General features: G+C 40.1%; 1 protein-coding gene across 3 annotated transcripts in view; it reads left to right on the top strand.

Annotated features, from left to right (window-relative positions):
- Positions 1-20,735, top strand: part of LOC101736379 (myrosinase 1) — a 48,010-nt gene extending 27,275 nt beyond the window's left edge. Inside the window, exons 1-10 of one of the 3 annotated variants that reach the window (XR_009976792.1) lie at positions 442-686; positions 3,084-3,199; positions 4,175-4,357; positions 4,822-5,202; positions 8,726-8,820; positions 10,700-10,847; positions 14,240-14,391; positions 16,027-16,265; positions 16,591-17,098; positions 19,509-20,735. Coding sequence is in view for 2 of the 3 variants with exons in the window: in XM_012696180.4 (XP_012551634.2) it covers positions 652-686; positions 3,084-3,199; positions 4,175-4,357; positions 4,822-5,202; positions 8,726-8,820; positions 10,700-10,847; positions 14,240-14,391; positions 16,027-16,265; positions 16,591-16,777 (1,536 nt within the window). In the remaining variant the exon portion in view is untranslated. Of the gene's footprint in view, positions 1-441; positions 687-3,083; positions 3,200-4,174; positions 4,358-4,821; positions 5,203-8,725; positions 8,821-10,699; positions 10,848-14,239; positions 14,392-16,026; positions 16,266-16,590 lie in introns of those variants that run through there. The other 2 variants (XM_012696180.4, XM_062676299.1) reach the window with 2 other exon arrangements.
- The last annotated feature ends 3,723 nt before the right edge of the window (positions 20,736-24,458 follow it).

The raw sequence follows: 24,458 nt of genomic DNA, 5'->3' as shown, positions 1-24,458 counted from the left end.
ATGTTCGCCGAGGCACGAGTCGACTGTTTCTTTACGACCATGCGGAAAAGGTGCACATCCCTAATTGGCCGGGTCCGGGTCAGCCCTAACAGCATCCTGAAGGCATTAACAGACCGTTATGACTGTCGGTACTTGAACCATTGTACCATGGTTTACTTGCGGAGTAAACAATAATAATAATAATGGTTGGTTCGAAGTAGGTATCAGTGGAATGGAATATTTGAAAGGTAATCCACTGATAACTACTTTTAATAAATGTATATTTTTTTATTTGATTGGCTTTGTTAATTTTAAGTATGTTTCAATGATACTATGTACACATATGGACTTATTGTTGTTTGAAATAAAATAAATCATTCATTCATTCATTCATATGCATGAAAAAAAATGACATATCCAATATCCAATCAAATCAAATATCAATAAATTCACAAGCATTCAAAATCGTTAACGAAATCAGTGTTATCAATACTACATATTTATTACCTACCCATGTTTTATCTGTGAACTACATAGATAATTTGTAATACATTTAATTATGTAATCGGTCGACGGTTACTGTCACAATTACTGTCAGTGTGTACACTGTACGTACAATAGCTCAGCACCGATTTGCAATTAGTCGTTTTTGGGCACGAATATTCGAGTGAAATGAATCTTGTGTTTATTATACTATGTGTCTTGAGGTATGATTTTTAAAAATAATAAGTTTTTACTGTGTTGAAACTCTAAAGAATAGATATGGTTACCCGGTAACCGTACTCGTCGAACTCGACAAAGAGGTCGACGTGCAACCTAACCCATGCATCAGCCCGCTGAGTTTCTCGCCGGATCTTCTCAGCGGGTCGCGATTCCGATCCGGTAGTAGATTCATTCGCGAAACAATTGCTCTTGAGTTGTTAGGTCTCCTTTGGAGGCGCTCGGGCAGTTGTCAGCAAATCCCACCCCTCTTGGCTGAGCCTTTGCTCGCCCACCTGTCCTGGTGAAACTGGAAAGGCCTTCGGGCCACCAGTAAACTTTCAATCATAAAAAAAAAAGATAGATATGATAATAGCGAATTGAACAGGGTATTTTAGTGTTATGTTTCTTTCTGAAAACGAGGTTTGCGCCTTTCGGCTTGGTGATAGCCACGAAAGACGCGACCGGCGCACTACTGGGCTGTTTAAAACCAAACAAGGCATACTTCATCTGCGAATAAAACGTACCTAATACGTAATTCGCCTTTTATTAAACTATGGCCTATTAAAGATCGATTAAGTGAGATTTTCACGCGTATTACAAAGCCAATATCTCGTGCGTTAGTCCGTAATAGTTTTTTTTACCAGCGCCTGCCCTAGATATCTGAATGCAGTAATTATATAATAATATATACTTAGTCTGGCCATAAATACTGTTACAATTAAAAATAAACAAAATGTTACATTTGAATTTGGAATCTGTCATTTTTATATGATTGCTCATTGAATTTCTCATTTTGGCGCTAATACATTGTACAATATTTTGCGATATTAAAATGGAGTGGGGTGATAAAGAGAACCGAATCGCTGTGATTGCGTTACACACAGTAGGTATGGAGCCAAATGCAATTTTTAAAAATCTCCATACAATTGGTATTAGTAAAATGTTTGTGTACCGGGCTATTAATAGGTGCAATGAGACCTCCTCTGTTTGTGACAGAAAAAGATCTGGCGTCCCCTTAGTGTTCGTACGAAAAAGGTGGTCAAAGCAGTAAGGGAAATAATTCGAAGAAATCCTGTCCGAAAGCAAAAGATTTTATCTCGGGAGATGAAGATAGCACCTAGAACCGTGTTGCGTATTTTAAAAGATGACTTAGGACTTGCAATCTATAAGAGACGTACTGGTCATTTCTTAACTGATAATTTAAAAGACAATAGGGTGGTAAAATCGAAACAACTACTGAAGCGGTACGCAAAGGGAGGTCATAGAAAAAATTTGTTTACGGATGAGAAATTTTTTACAATTGAGCATCATTTTAACAAACAAAATGACCGTATTTTTGTGAAAAAGGTATCAAAACATCGGCACAAGTGTATCAAGATACCATTCTTGAGAAGGTAGTGAAGCCCCTTAACAACACCATGTTCAATAGTCAAGAATGGTCCTTCCAGCAAGTCTCGGCGCCAGGTCATAAAACTCGGTCTACGCAGTCTTGGTTGGAAACGAACGTTTCGGACTACATCAGAGCTGAAGACTGGCCGTTGTCTAGTCCCGATCTTAATCCGCTGGATTATGATTTATGGTCAGTTTTAGAGAGTACGGCTTGCTCTAAACGTCATGATAATAAGTACAGTTGGAAGTTTATAGATCTGATACATATTTTTCTTTATGTTTTTTGCTAAGCCATACATGAGAAGCATAAATAATGTTTTTTTTCTTTTAGGAGTAAAATTAAAAAAACCCATTACATGCGCATTTATTTCTAACTTTGTGCTTTCATGCTTCGTACATTGAAAATGATTCATTTGCTTTAGTTTACTCCTCAGGGGTGAAAACTCTCATTTCTAAATGGAAGACGACGCATAGGGGATTCAAAGTCATAATACAAGTTTGCAATCCTATTGGCTAGGCTAGGCATTGATGAGTCAATGTTTGTTAGGACAAATAATAGTAATAGGTATAAAAGTGTTGACCTCGGTAACTCCCTCCACCCGTGTTCTGACCTCTTTTTTTTTTTTATTGCCTTTGTAGGCAGACGAGCATACGGCCCACCTGAGAGACATACCTCGGAGGGATCGGACGCTTAGACGAGAGGGCAGGGGAGTAGTATAGTGGGTAGGGTTCTAAGTACCATCCTTAGGCTCGTGGTCCGCTCGCAATATCTGTAGATCTTCCAATCCCACATACCCTGCGTGCCACTTAAGCGCGGGGACCTCGTAGGAGGCTCGGCCCTTAGGTTAAAAAAAAGAGGTCATATACCGAACGGGGCTTTAGTGCTACATTCTAAGTTGAAAGCGTCTTCCTTTCGGATGCGATTACACAACACCTGCCATATTGAAACGCAGTAAATTTGTACCTTCAAAGTGTCGATATTGTACTAAAATCACTCGTATATCTCGTTGCAGTACGTCACACGTTACCTATGGCTACACGGACAACAAAGTGAGGAGATTCAAAGACGGCTTCATGTTTGGTGTTGCGACATCGGCTTACCAAATCGAAGGTGCTTGGAATGAAGATGGTAAGTGCTAAGGTACTTCAGTATTGAACCTATACAAGTGAGAGACGCTTAGCCGTGTCTATACAGGCACGTGGATTCGTGACTCAAAACAGCTACGTCCTAAGTCGAACGCGAGAACGTTATTTGAATATCGGATTTACATTAAACAAATTAAAATTTAATAGATTAACATTTTTACTGGTGGTAGGACATCTTGTGAGTCCGCACGGGTAGGTACCACCACTCTACCTATTTCTGTCGTGAAGCAGTAATGCGTTTCAGTTTGAAGGGAGGGGCAGCCGTTGTAACTATACTGAGACCTTAGATCTTATATCTCAGGGTGGGTGGCGCGTTTACGTTGTAGATGTCTCTGGGCTCCAGTAATCACTTAACATCAGGTGGGCTGTGAGCTCGTCCAACAATATAAGCAATAAAAAAAGTCTGTTTTAGTACAACGAAATTAATAACCATCGCATTGAAAACATTAAGTATTTAGGTCTAATTTAAACTATTTGAAGTCAAACTTCCTTGGAACGTTGAGAGTAAAATTTAACTCGTTACGGCTAGAGAGAAAAGATACAATTTAGAAAGAGCGAGAATGAGAAAATAGATAGAGCGTCTCGCGAATAACTCGACCGTGGATGGAGGGAAAAGAGAAAGCGAGCTAAGTCGTTTGTTCTTATATACAACATTGATATTAGGATGCAAAATGAAGAAAACCACAATACTTACACACAGCAAAGAAGTTTCACTTCTTTCGCGTTCACCAAGTTGCACTCGCACTTTTTTTTATTGTCACTATATTAGTTCCGAAGTTTTGGATACTTTACAGTTGCCATGGTTGTAAACGACTCGGCTTTGAAGCCATAAAACAAGTTTTAATTATGACACGTGAAAACTGAAGAAGATACTTGTGTTAAAAATGCTTTATCTACAATATTTCTCTCAAATACGTGCCGTCTTATTTAGGTTGGATTGAATGTTTCTTGATTTTAGGTAAATCGGAGAGCGTATGGGATCGATACACGCACGCGCATCCCGAGGATATAGCAGATAGAATAAACGGTGATGTGGCTTGCGACTCTTACCATAGATACAAGCGCGACGTGCAGATGCTGAGGGAACTAGGAGTTGACCATTACAGGTTCTCCGTAGCTTGGACGAGGATACTGCCTACCGGTAACACTATAACTTCACAGCTTTGACTAGAATTCAGTGAGATCGCTCTGATTAGTAACACTAAACACTAAATGAGTCAATCTTGCCCACTAAGTTTCTCGCTGGATCTTCTCAGTGGGTCGCGTTTCCGATCCGGCGGTAGATTCTGCGAAGCACAGCTCTTTTTAATACGCTTTTATTAGCTTCAGACGTATGTATGTTAGTATGTAACAGAATCTTTGAATATTATGTTTTGACCCCCTTCAAAACGTCGGATTAACTCCAAATTTGGCATACTTATTAAGGACCGATGACAAGTGAATATTTAAAAATAAAATTGAAAAGATTTAATTTAAAAAAAATGAAAAATAAATAAATAATTTACAATAAAATCATTTTTTCAGCTGAAATTGTTTCTTAGGCTACCAGCGAATACGTAGGCAAAAAAGTCAACCAAATACCTAAATAATCATTTATCCTTGCAGGGTTCAAGGACGAAATAAACGAAGAGGGTCTGCGATATTACGAGAATTTGATTGACGAACTCTTAAAGTACAATATCCAACCTATGGTAACGTTATACCATTTCGATATGCCCCAGAGTCTCCAAGATTTGGGAGGTTGGACCAACCCGCTGATCGTAAATTGGTTCGAAGATTACGCCAGAGTGTTGTTCGATAGATTTGCGTCCAAAGTCAAATATTGGATCACGATAAACCAACCCAGCTCTGTGTGCGTAGACGGGTTTGGAGACCCCGCTCTTAATGTCAAAGAGAATGGCGACTACACATGTGTCAAATATATTCTGCTGGCACACGCCAAAGTCTATAGATTGTACGAAAACCAATTCAAGTCTAAGCATAAAGGTACCTAAAATCTATAGTTACAATTCTAGGGTCGGCAGACTAAAGCACATAAGTCAAAATTTTCAGTTTATTTTTTATTACATCATCGGTTTACATTTTGCTCAACACACAATCTGACTAAAGCACATAAATCAAACTCAAGTATTTCATGGCGTATTCAAGCGGCGTTCTGTATCAACCTTAAGAAATCCTAATATAATCAAACGAACTAAAAAACATAACTGGACTTATGTTCTAAGGAACACCATAAGTACAAAGTTATTAACGTAAGAAGTCTGACTTATGTTATAAAGAACATCAAAATGTAACATTTCTTTAGAGAAAGTGGTTACTTAAAAATATTTATAACGTAAACAATACTTCGGTAAGTGGTTTTAATTTACTAATGTTGTCGATTGTGCACAGTTTGTTGGTTAGTTGTGTTAGTTAGTTGTGTGTGAGTGCTTAAATATTTTAATTATTTAAGATGAATATTCAAAGATGCAAGAAATTAGTTGAAATGGCGTTATCCACTCATCTGGAAAGCAATGAAGGTATATTTTCACATATCTTCAAAATTATGATTTGCAAATTACGTAATTATATCAATATTATATCATTATAAATAGATGATTGTCTTGTCCTTTTTTAGAAAATGTAAATCAACAGTCGATTTTGAACTCAGAGAACCTAGTGGCAGACAATCCTATACCGTCGACATCATCAGGTCAAGTCAGTAGTTTAACATACCATCCTGTACTTGACTTCTCTAGTGATGATTCTGTACGAGATCCATGTTATGAATTACCGAGACTTTCAACCACATCAAGTTCAAGTACTTGTGATGAAATTTCAATTAATCTTAATGTGTCTCCAAAAAAGAGTATACGTACTATAAAAAGAGAAAAAAAATTAAAACGTAACTTAGGACAGGCATACAAAACATTAAAAGGAAAATGTATATCAGATCGCACTATGAAAGAGCTACCTGTTTGCAGAATGAAATGTAAAGAACGTATACCACTAACTGATAGGCATGCCATATTTACAGAATATTGGCAAATGGGGTCATATGCAAAAAGATCTGCATACATGGCGTCTTTAATGGAAATTAAAGATAAATCTACGCAAAGAATACGAGCTATTGAACCTGAAAAGCAAAAGCTTAGAATGAAGACATATAAATACTTTTTTACTGTGCATGGTAAACGTGAACCTGTCTGCCGAGGATGTTTAATGAAAACGTTAGATGAAAGTGACAATTTTATAAAGACAGTTGCTATGAAAAGGAGATCATCCATAGGGGGTACTCAAACTGATGACATGCGAGGGAAAACAATTCCTAAGCATAAGATATCAAACGAAAAACGCCTAGAAATTAAGACACATATCATGTCATTTCCATCATACGAAAGTCACTATACGAGAAAGTCTACATCAAAGAAGTATTTGCCATCTCACTTAACAATGCAAAAGATGTTTGAGTTATTTTGTCAAGATCGGAATAATCCACCTTCAATCAAAATCTATAGTCAGGAATTTCACAAATTAGGACTTTCATTTAAAAAACCGCGTGTCGATACTTGTTACACTTGTGACAAGTTTAAGATGCAGATACAGTTATGTCAAGAGGAATCTGTTAAAATAGATCTCATACTTCAACATGATAACCACAAAACGCTAGCTGATCAAGCCTATGAAATGAAACGAGCTGACACGCTAATGTGCAAGAATGATGACACGTTACAGGTGTACACATTTGATTTACAGCAGTGTTTGCCAACACCAGCTCTAAGTTCTTCTGTAGCCTTTTATAAACGGCAATTATGAACGTTCAATTTAACTGTCCACGACAACAAAACTGGTAAAGCTGTTTGCTATGTGTGGCACGAGGCGGTAGCAGCTCGGGGAGCTAACCAAATCGCTTCTTGTATTTACAAGCACTTAGAAACATCCGTATCTGATAATACGAAACATATAATTTTTTACTCGGATACATGCGGTGGGCAAAATAGGAATTCCCATGTCAGTTGTATGTTTACTTGGGTATTGCAAAAACATCGAGCTATCAAAACAATTGACCACAAATTTATGATACCTGGCCATAGCCATTTAGAAGAAGATACCGATCATGTCATCATAGAAAAAAAAAAGAAGAAAACGGAATTACAGGTATTTCATCCACATGATTGGATACAGTTGATCCGGTCTAGCAGCAAAAAGTTTAAGGTTGTTGAAATGAAAAATACAGACTTTTATGACTTTTCATCCCTCCTCAAAAGTGCTTTAGTTTTAAGAAATAAAGATACCGATGGGCGGCAGTTTAAATGGCTGGAAAAAAGATGGCTACGCTATGAGCAAGAATTTGGCATTCTCACTTATAAAGACACCCTGAATATAGATTCGCCTTTTTCTACCTTTAACTATAAAAGAAGAGGGTCCAGTATTCCTGATCATATTCCTATAATATCTATACAGCCATTACCCATATCCATCGAGAAAAAAAATGATTTAATTTCGCTGCTCCCTTTAATACCGGATATTTTCCATGAATTTTACGTAAGTCTTCCCACGTTGGAAACTTTACGAAATACTGATCCAGATATTTTAGAACTCGATGAAGAAGTAGAATTTTAATTAAACATTGAGTTGTTATTTATATTTATGACTTATATTATTATAATATATATCTTAATTGTTGATCTTTTTCACTTAACTCATACTATTATTGTGTTCCTTATAACTTAAGTCATCTAAAGATTAAATAATCACATTTACTTTAAAATATTTAATTTTAATAATAAGTTAGTGTTATAGACTTATATAATTCAAATAAACATTATTAAGTTTGTTAATGTATAAGACTCTAAATAGTTTTTTTTAATTCCTGTAAAGTAGAGTTTTTTGACTTATGTGCTTTAGTCTGCGGACCCTAGAATTTTAAGGCCTACTGTCGCCATGAGTGTTCCTGGCGGTCATCGTTCTCGTCGAACCCGTCGCTTGAGACGAAGGGCTCGACGAGTAAATTAACCCATAGACACAGCCCACTGAGTTTCTCGCCGGATCTTCTCAGTGGGTGTAAAAATTAACAAAGTAAGAGCAATTAATTGTATTTCACTGTATTGCGTTTACTACGAAATAAATTTCACTTATACTTTAGCCTCAGCAACACGTGGTGTTTAAGCCATTAAATTGTAGCTTATGTGAAAGGTTGGTATTTTTAACACAGCGCCATCTATGAGATATTAATGTCAGTCTGTAAAACCTGATTTAAGGCGCCACCTGTTTTAGACTTATGAAACTTACAATTAATAACAATAATCAACATAAGAAATCATTTTATTGTTAATTAATAAATATTGCGAACATTAATCGAAATAAAAACCATCCTATGGCCTAAGTTGGAACAAAACACATATTTAAAAAAAAAAGAAATCAAAATCGGTTCATTAGTTTAGGTGTCCATCGCGGACAAACAACATGACACGTAATTTTTATATATAATTATATATTAAGATGGTTAAATGTTTATTTTTCATACTAGGTTCAGTTGGTATATCCCTCGACATAAACTGGATCGACCCTTACAATAAGACCACTGAAAACGATGAAGCTGCCGAAAGGGCTAGGAGTTTCAAGGTAAAGTACGTTGGCCGCGTTAAGGGAAATTAGTTTTAGCGCGCCTTGTACGTTAAATGCGCAATGTAAAGCAAAGCTTACTTCGTTGTCCTGATTGTTTTTATATTGAACAAGCAAACAATCAAATCTTTCCTCTTTATAATATTAGTATAGATTACTTTATTCTATCATCAATAGTTTTCGCAGCGCACGCGATGTAAAGAATATTTTAGGTAATTTTTTTACACCTCGCGTTACATTATTGGAGTTTTAGTAAGGATCCCTAATTTTTTTCAAAAAAGATTATAGCCTATGTCACTCGGGAATAGTGTAGTTTCCAAACAGTGAAAGAATTTTTAAAATCGGTTCAGTAGTTTAGGAGCCTACTCGAAACAAACAAACAAACAAATCTTTCCTCTTTATAATATTAGTATAGATATTGGAGTTGATATTTATGTCAGTATTATTTTAGGGTTAACGGCGTTTTTGATTGTCATGTTATTGTTTCCGACGCTTCCAATTACAGTGATTGTTCGACGACATTTGAATACATTGCTGACTACCGTCAATTTGTTTATAAAAACAATTCTAGGCTTTTACATTTGATTTCACACGGAACGAACTAACAGTAGCTTGTAGTTGGCCACGTAGTTATTTTGTTTGACATAGATATTAAAAAATGACATATACTTAAATAGAATCAGGGATCGTGACGCTTTTAATAAAACTATTCCACTGTTGCGCTTTTATTGTTCTCTTCCTAAATCTTCTCTGTTGTTATAATTAAAAATTAACTGACATCTTTTTTACGCCTTGCTCATTCAATCGTCTTCGCCACCTTGCTTTCTCTCGTTCTCTTTTCCCTTGCTCCCTTTTCCCTTTCCCTTTCTCTTGCTTTCTCTATTGTTTTCTTTTCCCTTTCTTGCCGATTACTCTCACTCACATCTTAACGCTCCGTTCCACACTCATTTCATACGTTCCTTTGTTACCAGTCTTACATATAGGAGTATCAGTATTATATGTTCATTTTCCTAAACTAATCCATACGTCTCACAATCAATCATTGTCATATTTTCGTTATTTGCTAGGTAATTCGACAGTATCATAGAAAGTGCAACACCTACCACACGTACACACGTATTTCTAGGAGCTTCTCAAGCCAATCGAAAAATATAACTTGTCAACTCATCGTCAATGAATAATCTAATCTTAACAGAGTTGATAAATAGTGTGATTTCGTTGAAACATTACGTGCTGATAATATGCTTACGTGCGGACAATATGAGTGCATGTTTTTTTTTGTGGCATTGATTCTGGTTTCAGAAGGCAAGATCACGATAAATAAATTGATAGACCGGACGAAGGTTCTTGATACGCCATGTTGTTTACCATGTACTTTTTTTTTTTTATTTTTTTTTATTGTATGTGTTTGGACGAGCTAACAACCCACCTGGTGTTAAGTAGTTACTGGAGCCCATAGACATCTATAACGTAAATGCCGCCACCCACCTTGAGATATAAGTTCTAAGGTCTCAGTATAGTTACAGCGGCTGCCCCGTCCTTCAACCCGAAACGCATTACTGCTTCACGGCTGAAATAGGCAAGGTGGTGGTATCTACCCGTGCGGACTCTCAAGAGGTATAAACCTACCAACAGTAAAAATTAATGAAGGAATGTGTTTTTATTGCCTAGAAGGTTGAGCGAAACAGTTCACGGCCCGCCTGATGTTGATTGATTAGCAGAGCTCATAGACACATCACAACGAATTCCGCCACTCAGCTGAAGACATTAATACCAACCCATGTGAGTCTGCAAGTCGCCCTACCATAGCTAAACACAAAATTTCCCCTGCTCTTTGATGTCACACTCTAGCATTAAACAGTTTATTTTTAATCATCAGATTGGTCTATACATGAATCCCATATGGTCGAAACACGGGGATTTCCCCGACAAAGTGAAGAGTATAATCGCGAAGAAAAGCGAGAAGCAAGGACTGGAACAATCTAGATTACCCTCTCTGAGCGCCGACGAAATCAAACTGCTGAAAGGTGAATCGTGGAATTTATTAAAAGTTAAGGTAACGCGGGCTCTTCGAAACCTGGATGCGGGAAGCCGTGCGTCAGAGGACCCCCTAAGGAAATTCCCTAATACATGGGTTGCTGAATTCATTCAGGATCATCTCGGGCCTCTTCGAATCTGTACTAATATACCTAGTCTTGTCATAAATAGTGAGAAAAAGAAAAAAAATTCTATTGCAAATACATAACAACTATTAAATTTACAAAAAAAAAAGACGTTGAGGCCAGTTATTAATAGAAGCACGCACTCTTTCCATGGGAATTAACGCTCCGTTTTTTATTATTTTGATACACTTGTGCCGATGTTTCGATGTTTCACCGAAACTTTGCGACGTTTCACCGAAGCGCTGTGACGTTGCACCGAAACTTTGTGACGTTACACCGAAACTTTGTGACGTTTCACCGAAGCGCTGTGACGTTGCACTGAAGCGCTGTGACGTTGCACCGAAACTTTGTGACGTTACACCGAAACTTTGTGACGTTTCACCGAAACTTTGTGACGTTTCACCGAAACTTTGTGACGTTACACCGAAACTTTGTGACGTTGCACCGAAGCGCTGTGACGTTGCACCGAAACTTTGTGACGTTACACCGAAACTTTGTGACGTTTCACCGAAACTTTGTGACGTTACACCGAAACTTTGTGACGTTGCACCGAAGCGCTGTGACGTTGCACCGAAACTTTGTGACGTTACACCGAAACTTTGTGACGTTTCACCGAAGCTCTGTGACGTTGCACCGAAACTTTGTGACGTTACACCGAAACTTTGTGACGTTACACCGAAACTTTGTGACGTTTCACCGAAGCGCTGTGACGTTGCACCGAAACTTTGTGACGTTACACCGAAACTTTGTGACGTTACACCGAAACTTTGTGACGTTACACCGAAACTTTGTGACGTTTCACCGAAACTTTGTGACGTTACACCGAAACTTTGTGACGTTGCACCGAAGCGCTGTGACGTTGCACCGAAACTTTGTGACGTTACACCGAAACTTTGTGACGTTGCACCGAAACTTTGTGACGTTGCACCGAAACTTTGTGACGTTTCACCGAAGCGCTGTGACGTTTCACCGAAACTTTGTGACGTTGCACCGAAACTTTGTGACGTTTCACCGAAACTTTGTGACGTTGCACCGAAACTTTGTGACGTTTCACCGAAGCGCTGTGACGTTGCACCGAAACTTTGTGACGTTACACCGAAACTTTGTGACGTTACACCGAAACTTTGTGACGTTTCACCGAAGCGCTGTGACGTTTCACCGAAGCTCTGTGACGTTTCACCGAAGCGCTGTGACGTTACACCGAAACTTTGTGACGTTTCACCGAAGCGCTGTGACGTTTCACCGAAACTTTGTGACGTTGCACCGAAACTTTGTGACGTTTCACCGAAGCGCTGTGACGTTGCACCGAAACTTTGTGACGTTACACCGAAACTTTGTGACGTTACACCGAAACTTTGTGACGTTTCACCGAAGCGCTGTGACGTTTCACCGAAGCTCTGTGACGTTTCACCGAAGCGCTGTGACGTTACATCGAAACTTTGTGACGTTACACCGAAACTTTGTGACGTTTCACCGAAGCGCTGTGACGTTACACCGAAACTTTGTGACGTTACACCGAAACTTTGTGACGGTTCACCGAAGCGCTGTGACGTTGCACCGAAACTTTGTGACGTTACACCGAAACTTTGTGACGTTTCACCGAAGCGCTGTGACGTTGCACCGAAACTTTGTGACGTTTCACCGAAGCGCTGTGACATTGCACCGAAGCGCTGTGACGTTGCACCGAAACTTTGTGACGTTACACCGAAGCGCTGTGACATTGCACCGAAGCGCTGTGACGTTGCACCGAAACTTTGTGACGTTACACCGAAACTTTGTGACGTTTCACCGAAACTTTGTGACGTTGCACCGAAACTTTGTGACGTTTCACCGAAGCGCTGTGACGTTGCACCGAAACTTTGTGACGTTACACCGAAACTTTGTGACGTTTCACCGAAGCGCTGTGACGTTGCACCGAAGCACTGTGACGTTTCACCGAAGCTCTGTGACGTTTCACCGAAGCGCTGTGACGTTACACCGAAGCTCTGTGACGTTTCACCGAAGCGCTGTGACGTTACACCGAAGCTCTGTGACGTTTCACCGAAGCGCTGTGACGTTACACCGAAACTTTGTGACGTTACACCGAAACTTTGTGACGTTTCACCGAAGCGCTGTGACGTTGCACCGAAACTTTGTGACGTTACACCGAAACTTTGTGACGTTTCACCGAAGCGCTGTGACGTTGCACCGAAACTTTGTGACGTTTCACCGAAGCGCTGTGACGTTTCACCGAAACTTTGTGACGTTGCACCGAAGCGCTGTGACGTTTCACCGAAACTTTGTGACGTTGCATCGAAACTTTGTGACGTTTCACCGAAGCGCTGTGACATTGCACCGAAGCGCTGTGACGTTGCACCGAAGCGCTGTGACGTTTCACCGAAGCGCTGTGACGTTACACCGAAACTTTGTGACGTTACACCGAAACTTTGTGACGTTTCACCGAAGCGCTGTGACGTTACACCGAAACTTTGTGACGTTACACCGAAACTTTGTGACGTTTCACCGAAGCGCTGTGACGTTGCACCGAAACTTTGTGACGTTACACCGAAACTTTGTGACGTTTCACCGAAGCGCTGTGACGTTGCACCGAAACTTTGTGACGTTTCACCGAAGCGCTGTGACATTGCACCGAAGCGCTGTGACGTTGCACCGAAACTTTGTGACGTTACACCGAAACTTTGTGACGTTTCACCGAAGCGCTGTGACGTTGCACCGAAACTTTGTGACGTTTCACCGAAGCGCTGTGACGTTGCACCGAAACTTTGTGACGTTACACCGAAACTTTGTGACGTTTCACCGAAGCGCTGTGACGTTGCACCGAAGCACTGTGACGTTTCACCGAAGCTCTGTGACGTTTCACCGAAGCGCTGTGACTGTGGCACTCGATAATGAGATTTCAGCCATTGGTAGTAGCTTGACTGTGCCCCTGATAACCAACAACCATCAGTTTGGCTTTAAGCTAATTATACTTCTTCTTGCTTCGGTTTCCACAATATTGAGGGTCGTGACCACCTGCTCGCAACAAGGGTTTATTCTGCACCATTCCACGCTATTTGCCTCTATCTACCGCCGAGTGTAGAGCATCGTGAACTGTGGGTGTCGAGGGGTAGTAGTTTTTTTCGTTCACCTTGCAATGTGGCCAAGGTATTTCCAGAGCTCTATGTAGGCAGATGGTGGAAAGCCTCGTCTTTAATTTCTTTACTCTTTTAAAGCTAATTATGCAGCAGGCAATAAAAAACCACCCCAAAAAATTTCAGGATCGGCCGATTTCTTAGGCATGAATCATTACACGACGTTCCTCGCGACACCGGCCAGAGACGAACACAAGTCACCGTCGTTCGCTGATGATCTCGGAGTGCACCTCACGCATGGGGCCGAGTGGATAGCCTCCAAATCACCGTGGCTAAAGGTAAGCGTGGATGCTGGTTAATAGGTGACAATTTGGACCTGGTTTGTCAAGTGATGCAATCTGGCACACGGTCTTGCGGTCTTGCGGTTCAGGCAGAGGCCCGCGGGCTCGTTCACCAGGTACGGTGAAGCCAGAATAGCCTCTCAACGCTACTGATAAATTGGTAGGGGAAAAACCATACTCCTCCTTTTAGCGTCGTTTTCCTTAATGCTGAGGGTCTTAAGGTCTGAGGCTTAAAACTTTTGGATCAGTTTCTCTCGTACAATCTTTCTCCATCTGTTTCTGTTTCTGGTGACGTGGAGGAAAAAACAGGAGGAGAAAAAACAACACGCTTTATCTTAAAAAGCTGGTATTCATTGTTTACTCGAATGCCGTTGAAGGCTGAAGATAATACGGTCTTCCTGTTGCCGAGTGATTCCTATGTGTGAAATTCAAATAATAAATCCGTTATCGGATATAAGGTTTTGTTCGTAATCAGTTCGCGATGTAACAACAACATGAGGATTTGGACGGCTTTTAATACAGATAGTGCGGAATCGAAATAGTACTTGGTACCGGACCTAACCTAAGCATCAGCCCGCTCAGCTTCTCGCCGGATCTTCTCAGCGGGTCGCGATTCCGATCCGGTACTAGACTCATCCGCGAAGCAGCTGCTCTTGTGTTGTTAGGTCTTCTTCGGAGGCGCTCGGGTAGCTGTTAGCAAATCCCACCCCTCCTGGCTGAGCATTTGCTCGCCCACCTGTCCTGGCGAAACTGGAAAGGCCTCCGAGCCACCAGTAATCTTTCAAACATAAAAAAAACTTGATTCCGGTTCGCTTAAGATGATTTGAATGAATTCTGTTACTTCCAATAGCACCGTGAGTGTTATTTTTTCGAGAAATATTCCTGTCTATCAAACTTGCACATGAATTCCGGTGTGAGTTTTCAAAGCGGCAGTCTTTAAGTTATATTTGTAAATTCGAATCTACATTAGCGCCGCTCGCGTCAGAGCGGTAGCTTGTTGAACTAAACGAGCCTGAGCTTTTGACATTTAATGTAATAGATAACGTTTGATTGATTCTGTAGGGTACTTATTCACTACGCATACGGACACGCGATAAGATCCCTGAAATTGCGATACTTTAAAACAAATATTTTTTTTTGTATGGAAACTAGCGACATCTTGTAGCGGATGCCCCTAAACTTATATGTTCTTAATGTTAAGGCATTTAATTATTGTATAACTAAACATAGAAAAAAAACATACAGGTCTTTATTTGTTAAAGACAAATTGATTAAATTTTATCAATTTGTAGTATCTGAAAAATTTACAAAATCCTTCATTAAAAATAGAATATAGGATAGGTAATATGTTAGTGCCATCTACAGGAGCAATGAGAAACTAAACGAAGCGAAGACATCTAGTGGCCGACGTCCGTAAACATTTTTGTTGAGTGCTTCAGTTGCTTATCTATAACTATTTTATGTGTCTATGCATGCGATCACAAGTTGTTAACAAATCCCATCGCTCCTGACTGAGCCTTTGCTCGCCTATATGTCCTGGTGAAACCGGAAGCGCCTCCGGGCCACCAGTAATCTTTCAAAGAACAAACAAAACATGATCACAAAACAATGTGAGGTCGTGGAAAATTCCAGAACGCCCCGTACGGGATCTACAAGGCCTGCGTGAACATTAACCAGGAATACGACTACCCGCCCGTGTTCATTACCGAGCACGGCTGGTCCACGGGCCCGGGGCGGAGGGACACGCGCCGCGTCGCCGTGCTGACAGCCTACCTGGCCGCGCTATTGCTGGCCGTGGAGGACGGTACTGAGCTCAAGGGATACACGGCCTGGAGCCTCATGGACAACGTGGAGTGGCGGGCTGGGACGAGGTGAGACCTGGGATGCTTAGATGGGTGGACGAACTCACAGCCCTACGGATGGTAGGAGCTCTTGTGAGTCCGCGCGGGTAGTTACCACCACCCCGCCTATTTCTGCCGTGAAGCAGTAATGCGTTTCGGTTCGAAGGGTGGGACAGCCGTTGTAACTATACTGAGACCTCAGAACTGATATCTCAAGGTGGGTGGCGCATTTACGTCGTATGTATCTATGGGCTCCAGTAACCATTTAACACCAGGTGGACTGTGAGCTCGTCCGCCCATCTAAGCAATAAAAAATAAAAAAATAAACTCGAACTAAGCACACTTTTGATTGCAGCGAACGTTTCGGCTTGTACGAAGTGGATTTCGATTCCGCGAACAGAACGCGTTTGGTGCGGACCTCGGGCTTGGTGTACAAGCACATCATCGAGTCGCGGGACCCCGGGGACGGCTGGATGCCCTCCAGCTATAGGATCAACGTTAGCGATCGACTGCAAAAACGTGAAGTTAGGGAGGAACTTTAAAAAATAAATTATTATCTATATATATAAAAATGAATTGCTGTTCGTTAGTCTCGCTAAAACTCGAGAACGGCGGCTGTACTGATTTGGCTAATTTTGGTCTTGAATTGTTTGTGGAAGTTCAAAGAAGGTTTAAAAGGTAGATAAATGAACGAAAATGCTCGGAATTAAAAATTATTTTTTTCCTTTGATATCCCCCCCCGTGGACGGATTTTTTTTGGTTGTTTTAAGTGTATTTTATATAAAAGTTTAGATCTTTTATTTATCGATTGAGGCACTACGAAGTCTGCCGGGTCAGCTAGTAGTTTAAAAAAAAATGTGTGTGTGTCCGCTCCGACGCACGACTGGAGTTTACTGGATATAAAAAATTAAACGAAACAATACGAGAAATAGTTCTATATTACGACAACACGATACACTACAGATTATTAACAAATTAACGAGACACAAAACAAACGACTAACAAATATATGAAAATACAATAATGAGAGAAACGCGCGATCAGTACGAGGCTTTGTGGCGGACTGCCGGCGCAGCAGCCCGGCGTCACCTGCAATAACGCGGCCGCGCGTTGGCTCCTGATTGGCGCGCGCACGCATCACGCAATCAGGAGCCAATCAGGCGCATAACGCATTTCGTGTGACATGCTAGTACGATTTTGATTGGCGCGCGCACGCATCACGCAATCAGGAGCCAATCAGGCGCATAACGCATTTCGTGTGACATGCTAGTACGATTTTGGTCCCCATAATTTTCATACCCCGGGCCTATATATGTAAATCGATTCTAAAGGAGTAAACTCCAAAAAACGAACAAAATACGCTTTTATAGAAAATCCAACTAAAAAATAGAAAATAAATTTTAATTAGAAAAGTGTGTGTGTCCGCTCCGACGCACGACTGGAGTTTACTGGATATAAAAAATTAAACGAAACAATACGAGAAATAGTTCTATATTACGACAACACGATACACTACAGATTATTAACAAATTAACGAGACACAAAACAAACGACTAACAAATATATGAAAATACAATAATGAGAGAAACGCGCGATCAGTACGAGGCTTTGTGGCGGACTGCCGGCGCAGCAGCCCGGCGTCACCTGCGATAACGCGGCCGCGCGTTGGCTCCTGATTGGCGCGCGCACGCATCACGCAATCAGGAGCCAATCAGGCGCATAACGCATTTCGTGTGACATGCTAGTACGATTTTGGTCCCCATAATTTTCATACCCCGGGCCTATATATGTAAATCGATTCTAAAGGAGTAAACTCCAAAATAGTTTAAGAAAAAATGATTTTATTGTAAAAAAAAAGTGTGTGTGTCCGCTCCGACGCACGACTGGAGTTTACTGGATATAAAAAATTAAACGAAACAATACGAGAAATAGTTCTATATTACGACAACACGATACACTACAGATTATTAACAAATTAACGAGACACAAAACAAACGACTAACAAATATATGAAAATACAATAATGAGAGAAACGCGCGATCAGTACGAGGCTTTGTGGCGGACTGCCGGCGCAGCAGCCCGGCGTCACCTGCAATAACGCGGCCGCGCGTTGGCTCCTGATTGGCGCGCGCACGCATCACGCAATCAGGAGCCAATCAGGCGCATAACGCATTTCGTGTGACATGCTAGTACGATTTTGATTGGCGCGCGCACGCATCACGCAATCAGGAGCCAATCAGGCGCATAACGCATTTCGTGTGACATGCTAGTACGATTTTGGTCCCCATAATTTTCATACCCCGGGCCTATATATGTAAATCGATTCTAAAGGAGTAAACTCCAAAAAACGAACAAAATACGCTTTTATAGAAAATCCAACTAAAAAATAGAAAATAAATTTTAATTAAAAAAGTGTGTGTGTCCGCTCCGACGCACGACTGGAGTTTACTGGATATAAAAAATTAAACGAAACAATACGAGAAATAGTTCTATATTACGACAACACGATACACTACAGATTATTAACAAATTAACGAGACACAAAACAAACGACTAACAAATATATGAAAATACAATAATGAGAGAAACGCGCGATCAGTACGAGGCTTTGTGGCGGACTGCCGGCGCAGCAGCCCGGCGTCACCTGCGATAACGCGGCCGCGCGTTGGCTCCTGATTGGCGCGCGCACGCATCACGCAATCAGGAGCCAATCAGGCGCATAACGCATTTCGTGTGACATGCTAGTACGATTTTGGTCCCCATAATTTTCATACCCCGGGCCTATATATGTAAATCGATTCTAAAGGAGTAAACTCCAAAATAGTTTAAGAAAAAATGATTTTATTGTAAAAAAAAAGTGTGTGTGTCCGCTCCGACGCACGACTGGAGTTTACTGGATATAAAAAATTAAACGAAACAATACGAGAAATAGTTCTATATTACGACAACACGATACACTACAGATTATTAACAAATTAACGAGACACAAAACAAACGACTAACAAATATATGAAAATACAATAATGAGAGAAACGCGCGATCAGTACGAGGCTTTGTGGCGGACTGCCGGCGCAGCAGCCCGGCGTCACCTGCAATAACGCGGCCGCGTAACGCATAACGCATTTCGTGTGACATGCTAGTACGATTTTGGTCCCCATAATTTTCATACCCCGGGCCTATATATGTAAATCGATTCTAAAGGAGTAAACTCCAAAAAACCGTGGGGTATTTTGTTAGTTTTTGTTTAACTATTATTTATTTTTCATTATTTAGTTGAATTTCAATTTTTTCAATTATTTTTTTAAATTTTGTATTGTCATCGGTCCTTAATGAGTATACCAAATTTCGAGTGAATGCGACGTTTTGAAGTGGGTCAAAATCATGTTCAAAGATTCCGTTACATAGTAACATACATCTCAAGCTAATAAAAGCGTATTTAAAAAAAACCGGCTTAAACGGCTTCAATCACATTTAGTCAACGGAAAAGGTGGAACACAAGAAAATAATGTTTATTGGTGGTCTTTTGTAAGTTACCGTGTAATCATAGTATAGGATGATATTTCAAAGCCAGTGTTTTTTGATACAACCTACTAAATTTCTCCCCGGTGTGCTTAGTGCGAGTTTTTTGACGTTAAGTTGGAACGTTTGCCTACGTTTGCCGCTAGGGGCGCTGTTCCAAATGCAAACAAATTTGAGCTAACTTTTAATATATTAACGTTCTCGTTAATAACTCGCACTAAGCACATAGATATTATCAGTGGGTCGCTATTCTGATCCGGTGGTAGATTCTGTGAAGCACTACTCTTGCTAGGGCTAGTGTTAGCAAATTCTCTCAGCTTGAGCCCGTGAGCTCACCTACCCGTTCAAGTGTAGCTGGAATATCCCCTTAGGCTACCAGCAAATAGGTAGAGAAAAAAACCAAACACGTTTTGTTTTTTCAAATACACATATTACAGCCAACGTGTGGATTTTAGTAACAATGCACTTAAATATGTATTAATTTAAATGAAAAAAAAAAATGCTTATTAATATATAAATAATTTTTCATTACACTTGTTTTTCAATCTAGGATGTTCGTTGGTAACAACGATTAAAATAAATGTAGGACAATATTTAACCAATTTAAAAGCAATTTTATGACATGAAAAGTCTTGCGTAAAAAACGTATTACAGCGACATCTATATATCAAAGTACAGACTTCGTAGTAACCAAAAGTTTTCTCATTTTCAAAATTTGTTCACCACAAGGAGATTGTTTCGTTCAAAAGTTACTTATAAAGATAATAGATGGCGCTGTAAATAATATCAAAACAAAATACTAGTCTTCCATAGATGTCGCCACGTGATCAAATAACTTCTTTCTCTAGTACTTACTATTGGTATTGTATAATAAATTATAATAATTGTTAAGCTTATTACCTGCTTTTGGTTATATTAAGAATAGGTATACAATAAATTACGTATTTGATACGAAGTTTAAAATAAAAAATTAATTCGGGATGTGGTTTAATTTCTTTTCGTTTATGGTGATTTTATGATGAGTGATCTTTTTGGCTATTTTAGTTTCTCCTTGACGTATAGGTGAGCTTACGGGCTCAAACCGGAGTGTTGCTAACACTGGCCCTAGCAAGAGCCGTGCTTTACAGAATCTACCACCGGATCGGAAACGCGACCCACTGAGAAGATCCGGCGAGAAACTCTGTGGACTATGTCTGTGGGTTAATTTACTCGTCAAGACCTTCGTCGTAAGCGACGGGTTCGACGAGGACGGTGACCAGTGCTTGAGGTACCCAAAAGCACCGTTAATGGATCGGGAGGATCCGTAATGGCGTGCTTAGGGCAATGAGCGATCGAGGTTAAGCCTTCCAACTGTCTTTAGTATGCAGTCACCTGGACAATAATTTCAAAGTAAACAAGCCTATGTCCAGTTTGGTCCTTAACTTTCGACCTTATTATGTAAGAGGGGTTGCAAAAAACCTTAATGGTAGGCAGCCTAGGTATACCGGCCATCGACTAATCGATCTAAAATCCCATCACCCCACCCCTTCCCTAAATCATTCATGGGCAGCAGAGTTCTCTGATCATCAACAGACTCTTTTCGCCAGACGGCATTTATATTGACACTTCGGCCTCAAATCTTGAGGTGAGTAACGGCATTCACGTGCGATGTCTATGCATCCTGATATCTATTTCACACTCCAAAAGATAATTAGTTCGTTCACTTAAATAAGCAAATAAAAAAGCTAGTAAAAAAGCGACTGCTTATTTATTTTTTTCTATTTTGCTATTATTTAAAAACGCAGATACCTCCCTCTGCGCAGTAGCAGAAGCGAATCGTCGTCGCTCACGCACGATAATCTTAAAAACGAAACAAAAAGATTCTAAATCTTACTTCTGTTTATACGAATATCGTATTAATGTAAAATGAAATTAGAAACATATTTATTTGAATTCACTCAGTGATATACGTCATTATAGATCGCGATGTCGTCTAAAAAACCAAATCTATCAGACAATGCTCCAATCCAATTTAAAACTGTAATTTTCGGTAGTTCTACTTTTAAAAAAAAACATCGACAATGGATACATTGTGTAAGTGCTTTAAACAAACACAACGGGTGGTCAAGTATCAACAATAAAGTAACTGCATAACCTTTATTCTTTGAGGCATAAGGTTAATAATTCAAAAACCGTGTTTTCATTTATTTATGCGAGCAGCAATTAGTTAGATTTAGGCAACCTTATTAACAAAGCGCTAAGGTTGACACTTTATTGTTATTATTTGAAAAGCTAAATGAGTTTGTGTAATTTAAGACAATGTTTTTTTTTTTTTTTTTTTTTATTGCCTTTGTTGGCAGACGAGCGTACGGCCCACCTGATGGTAAGTGGTTACCGTCGCCCATGGACTTCAGCAATGCCAGGAGCAGAACCAAGCCGCTGCCTACTGAACCTTTCATGCTATGGCTAAGTATTTTTGAGTATATGCGTAAGCTCTAAGCCGGCAGTGGCCTCGACATACAGGGTGTCCTAAAACTTAACGACAACTTCGTACCAGGCGAGAGACCAGGTTAGACCAGTTCTATATTTATGCCGCGTCATTCTTTTTGGCAAAAATGAGAAATACGTTTTTTACAAAATAGAAAGAAAACTAACAGTGTTACACTATTTTGAAATCTTGCTAAATTGACCATATTTCCAAATAACTTGTCAGTCGAAGTGTAGTAGTTTATTTGTTTTCCAAAATTAAGTGTCAAAGTTAATTGGGAATATTTTTAAAAATCATGACATAATGTAAATAACTTAATCTCTGGCTGAGCCCTTGCTCGCCCACCTGCCCTGGTAAAACTGGAAAGGCCTCTGGGCCACCAGTAACTTCTCAACATAAAAAAATAAAATAAAAATAACTTAATCATTTCACTACAGTACCAATGTTTATTACGTTGATCTGTGAGTGCAATTAATTATTCACAATTATGTCAGATTATGTCACTAAAACTCACTAAAAAAATCACTAAAACTTCGTATAACAATTAAAATCTGGTATAACTTGAACTCTCAACTTATCCTTGGCTTCTCATCCGGTACCAGGCTATCGTTAAATTTTAGGACACCCTGTATATGTCGTAGAACTGACGATCCTGTAGAGCAGACGGGTTCTTGAGTGGAGACCGCGCCCCACCAAACATAATGTGAGACTTCCCACGGCTAGGTGGTGCAATTGCTTACGAAGAGTACCAGGCAAGAAATGGATACAAGAGACCCGAAGAGTAAATTGTCATAGGCCCATGTCCAACAGCGGTCAATGGGCTGATGATGAGACATTTTTATAGGAGCCGAACATGTGTCGAATTTTAGAAGTCGTCGTGGCGTTCCTTCTGGTGCGTTCGTGTTGAGCGATGCACCGGTGTTCGAATCCCGCAGGCGGGTACCAATTTTTCTAATGAAATATGTACCTAACAAATTTTCACGATTGCCTTCCACGGTGAAAGAATAAGATCGGCAATAAAAATCAACCACGCAAAATTATAATCTGCGTAATTACTGGTGGTAGGACCTCTTGTGGATCCGCACATTTCTGCCTATGTCGGCCTATTTCTGCCGTGAAGCAGTAATGCGTTTCGGTTTGAATAATGGGGTAGCGTTGTAACTATACTGAGACCTTAGAACTCATATCTCAAGGTGGGTGGCCATATTTACGTTGTGAATATCTATGGGCTCCGGTAACCACTTAACACCAGGTGGGCCGTGAGCTCGTCTACCCATCTAAGCAATAAAAAATAATAGTGCATGATATAACATATTATATTGAACCTTGTAAAAATAGAATTAACAACACACAAACTGCATGGGTCACATTTCACCTGCCACGTCAGGTTGAGTGAGTGCGGTCATTGGCTCCTAATACTCTTTGAACCCGTCGCTTGCGACGAAGGGTTTGGCTAGTAAATAAACCCTCAGTCACAGCCCACTAAGTTTCTCGCCGGATCTACTCAGTGGGTCGCGTTTCCGATCCGGCGGTAGATTCTGCGAAGCATTGTTCTTGCTTCGCAGAATCTACCACTTCGTCAGCTTAGAGCCCCGTGAGCTCACCACGAGCGAGGCTATCAGCATAGGTACGAAAAAAAGGCTCCTGAAAAGGGTGTATTTTCCATTATCGATTCATGAAAAACCAAAAAAACTAGTGGTGTCGTTTAAGAAAGCAACTTTTTCAGTTAATGTTATACTAATTCCAACTTCGCGAGAAATCCCCTTACAAACTGTATATACCTACTTTATTGATTACTTCATTCATTTGCTTGTCACTAAGAATAATTACTTGAATAATTATTCCGAATACAATACACCATATATGTATCTTTATATAAAGCGAAGAGCCAAACCCGGAAAAAGCTTATTGAGCTTAAATAAATACGTGAATACGTTGAATGTTATTATACGAAATTCCGCAAGTGACAAAGAGAGTCTCTTTTATTCCATTTGCGGGATTGTGTGAAAAATCTACCGTGTGCTGCCAGCTCACTTCTATATGTGTGCGGACGATTGAAACATAAGGAAATGGAATTTTATTATATTTAGTACAATCAGTAACGGCATCTAGTTATCCTATCGCAAAATGATTACTTATCTAGCAAATCAAAACCTTATTAACCAACAACTACCCATCATAACCTTATTTGAGATCATTGCATAACAAATATAATCTGTGACAATTTGAAAATTGCC

The sequence above is a fragment of the Bombyx mori genome, chromosome 26, assembly GCF_030269925.1.
Source record: "Bombyx mori chromosome 26, ASM3026992v2".
NCBI classification, from domain to species: Eukaryota; Metazoa; Arthropoda; class Insecta; order Lepidoptera; family Bombycidae; genus Bombyx; species Bombyx mori.
This window is presented reverse-complemented; position numbering and strand designations above follow the sequence as displayed.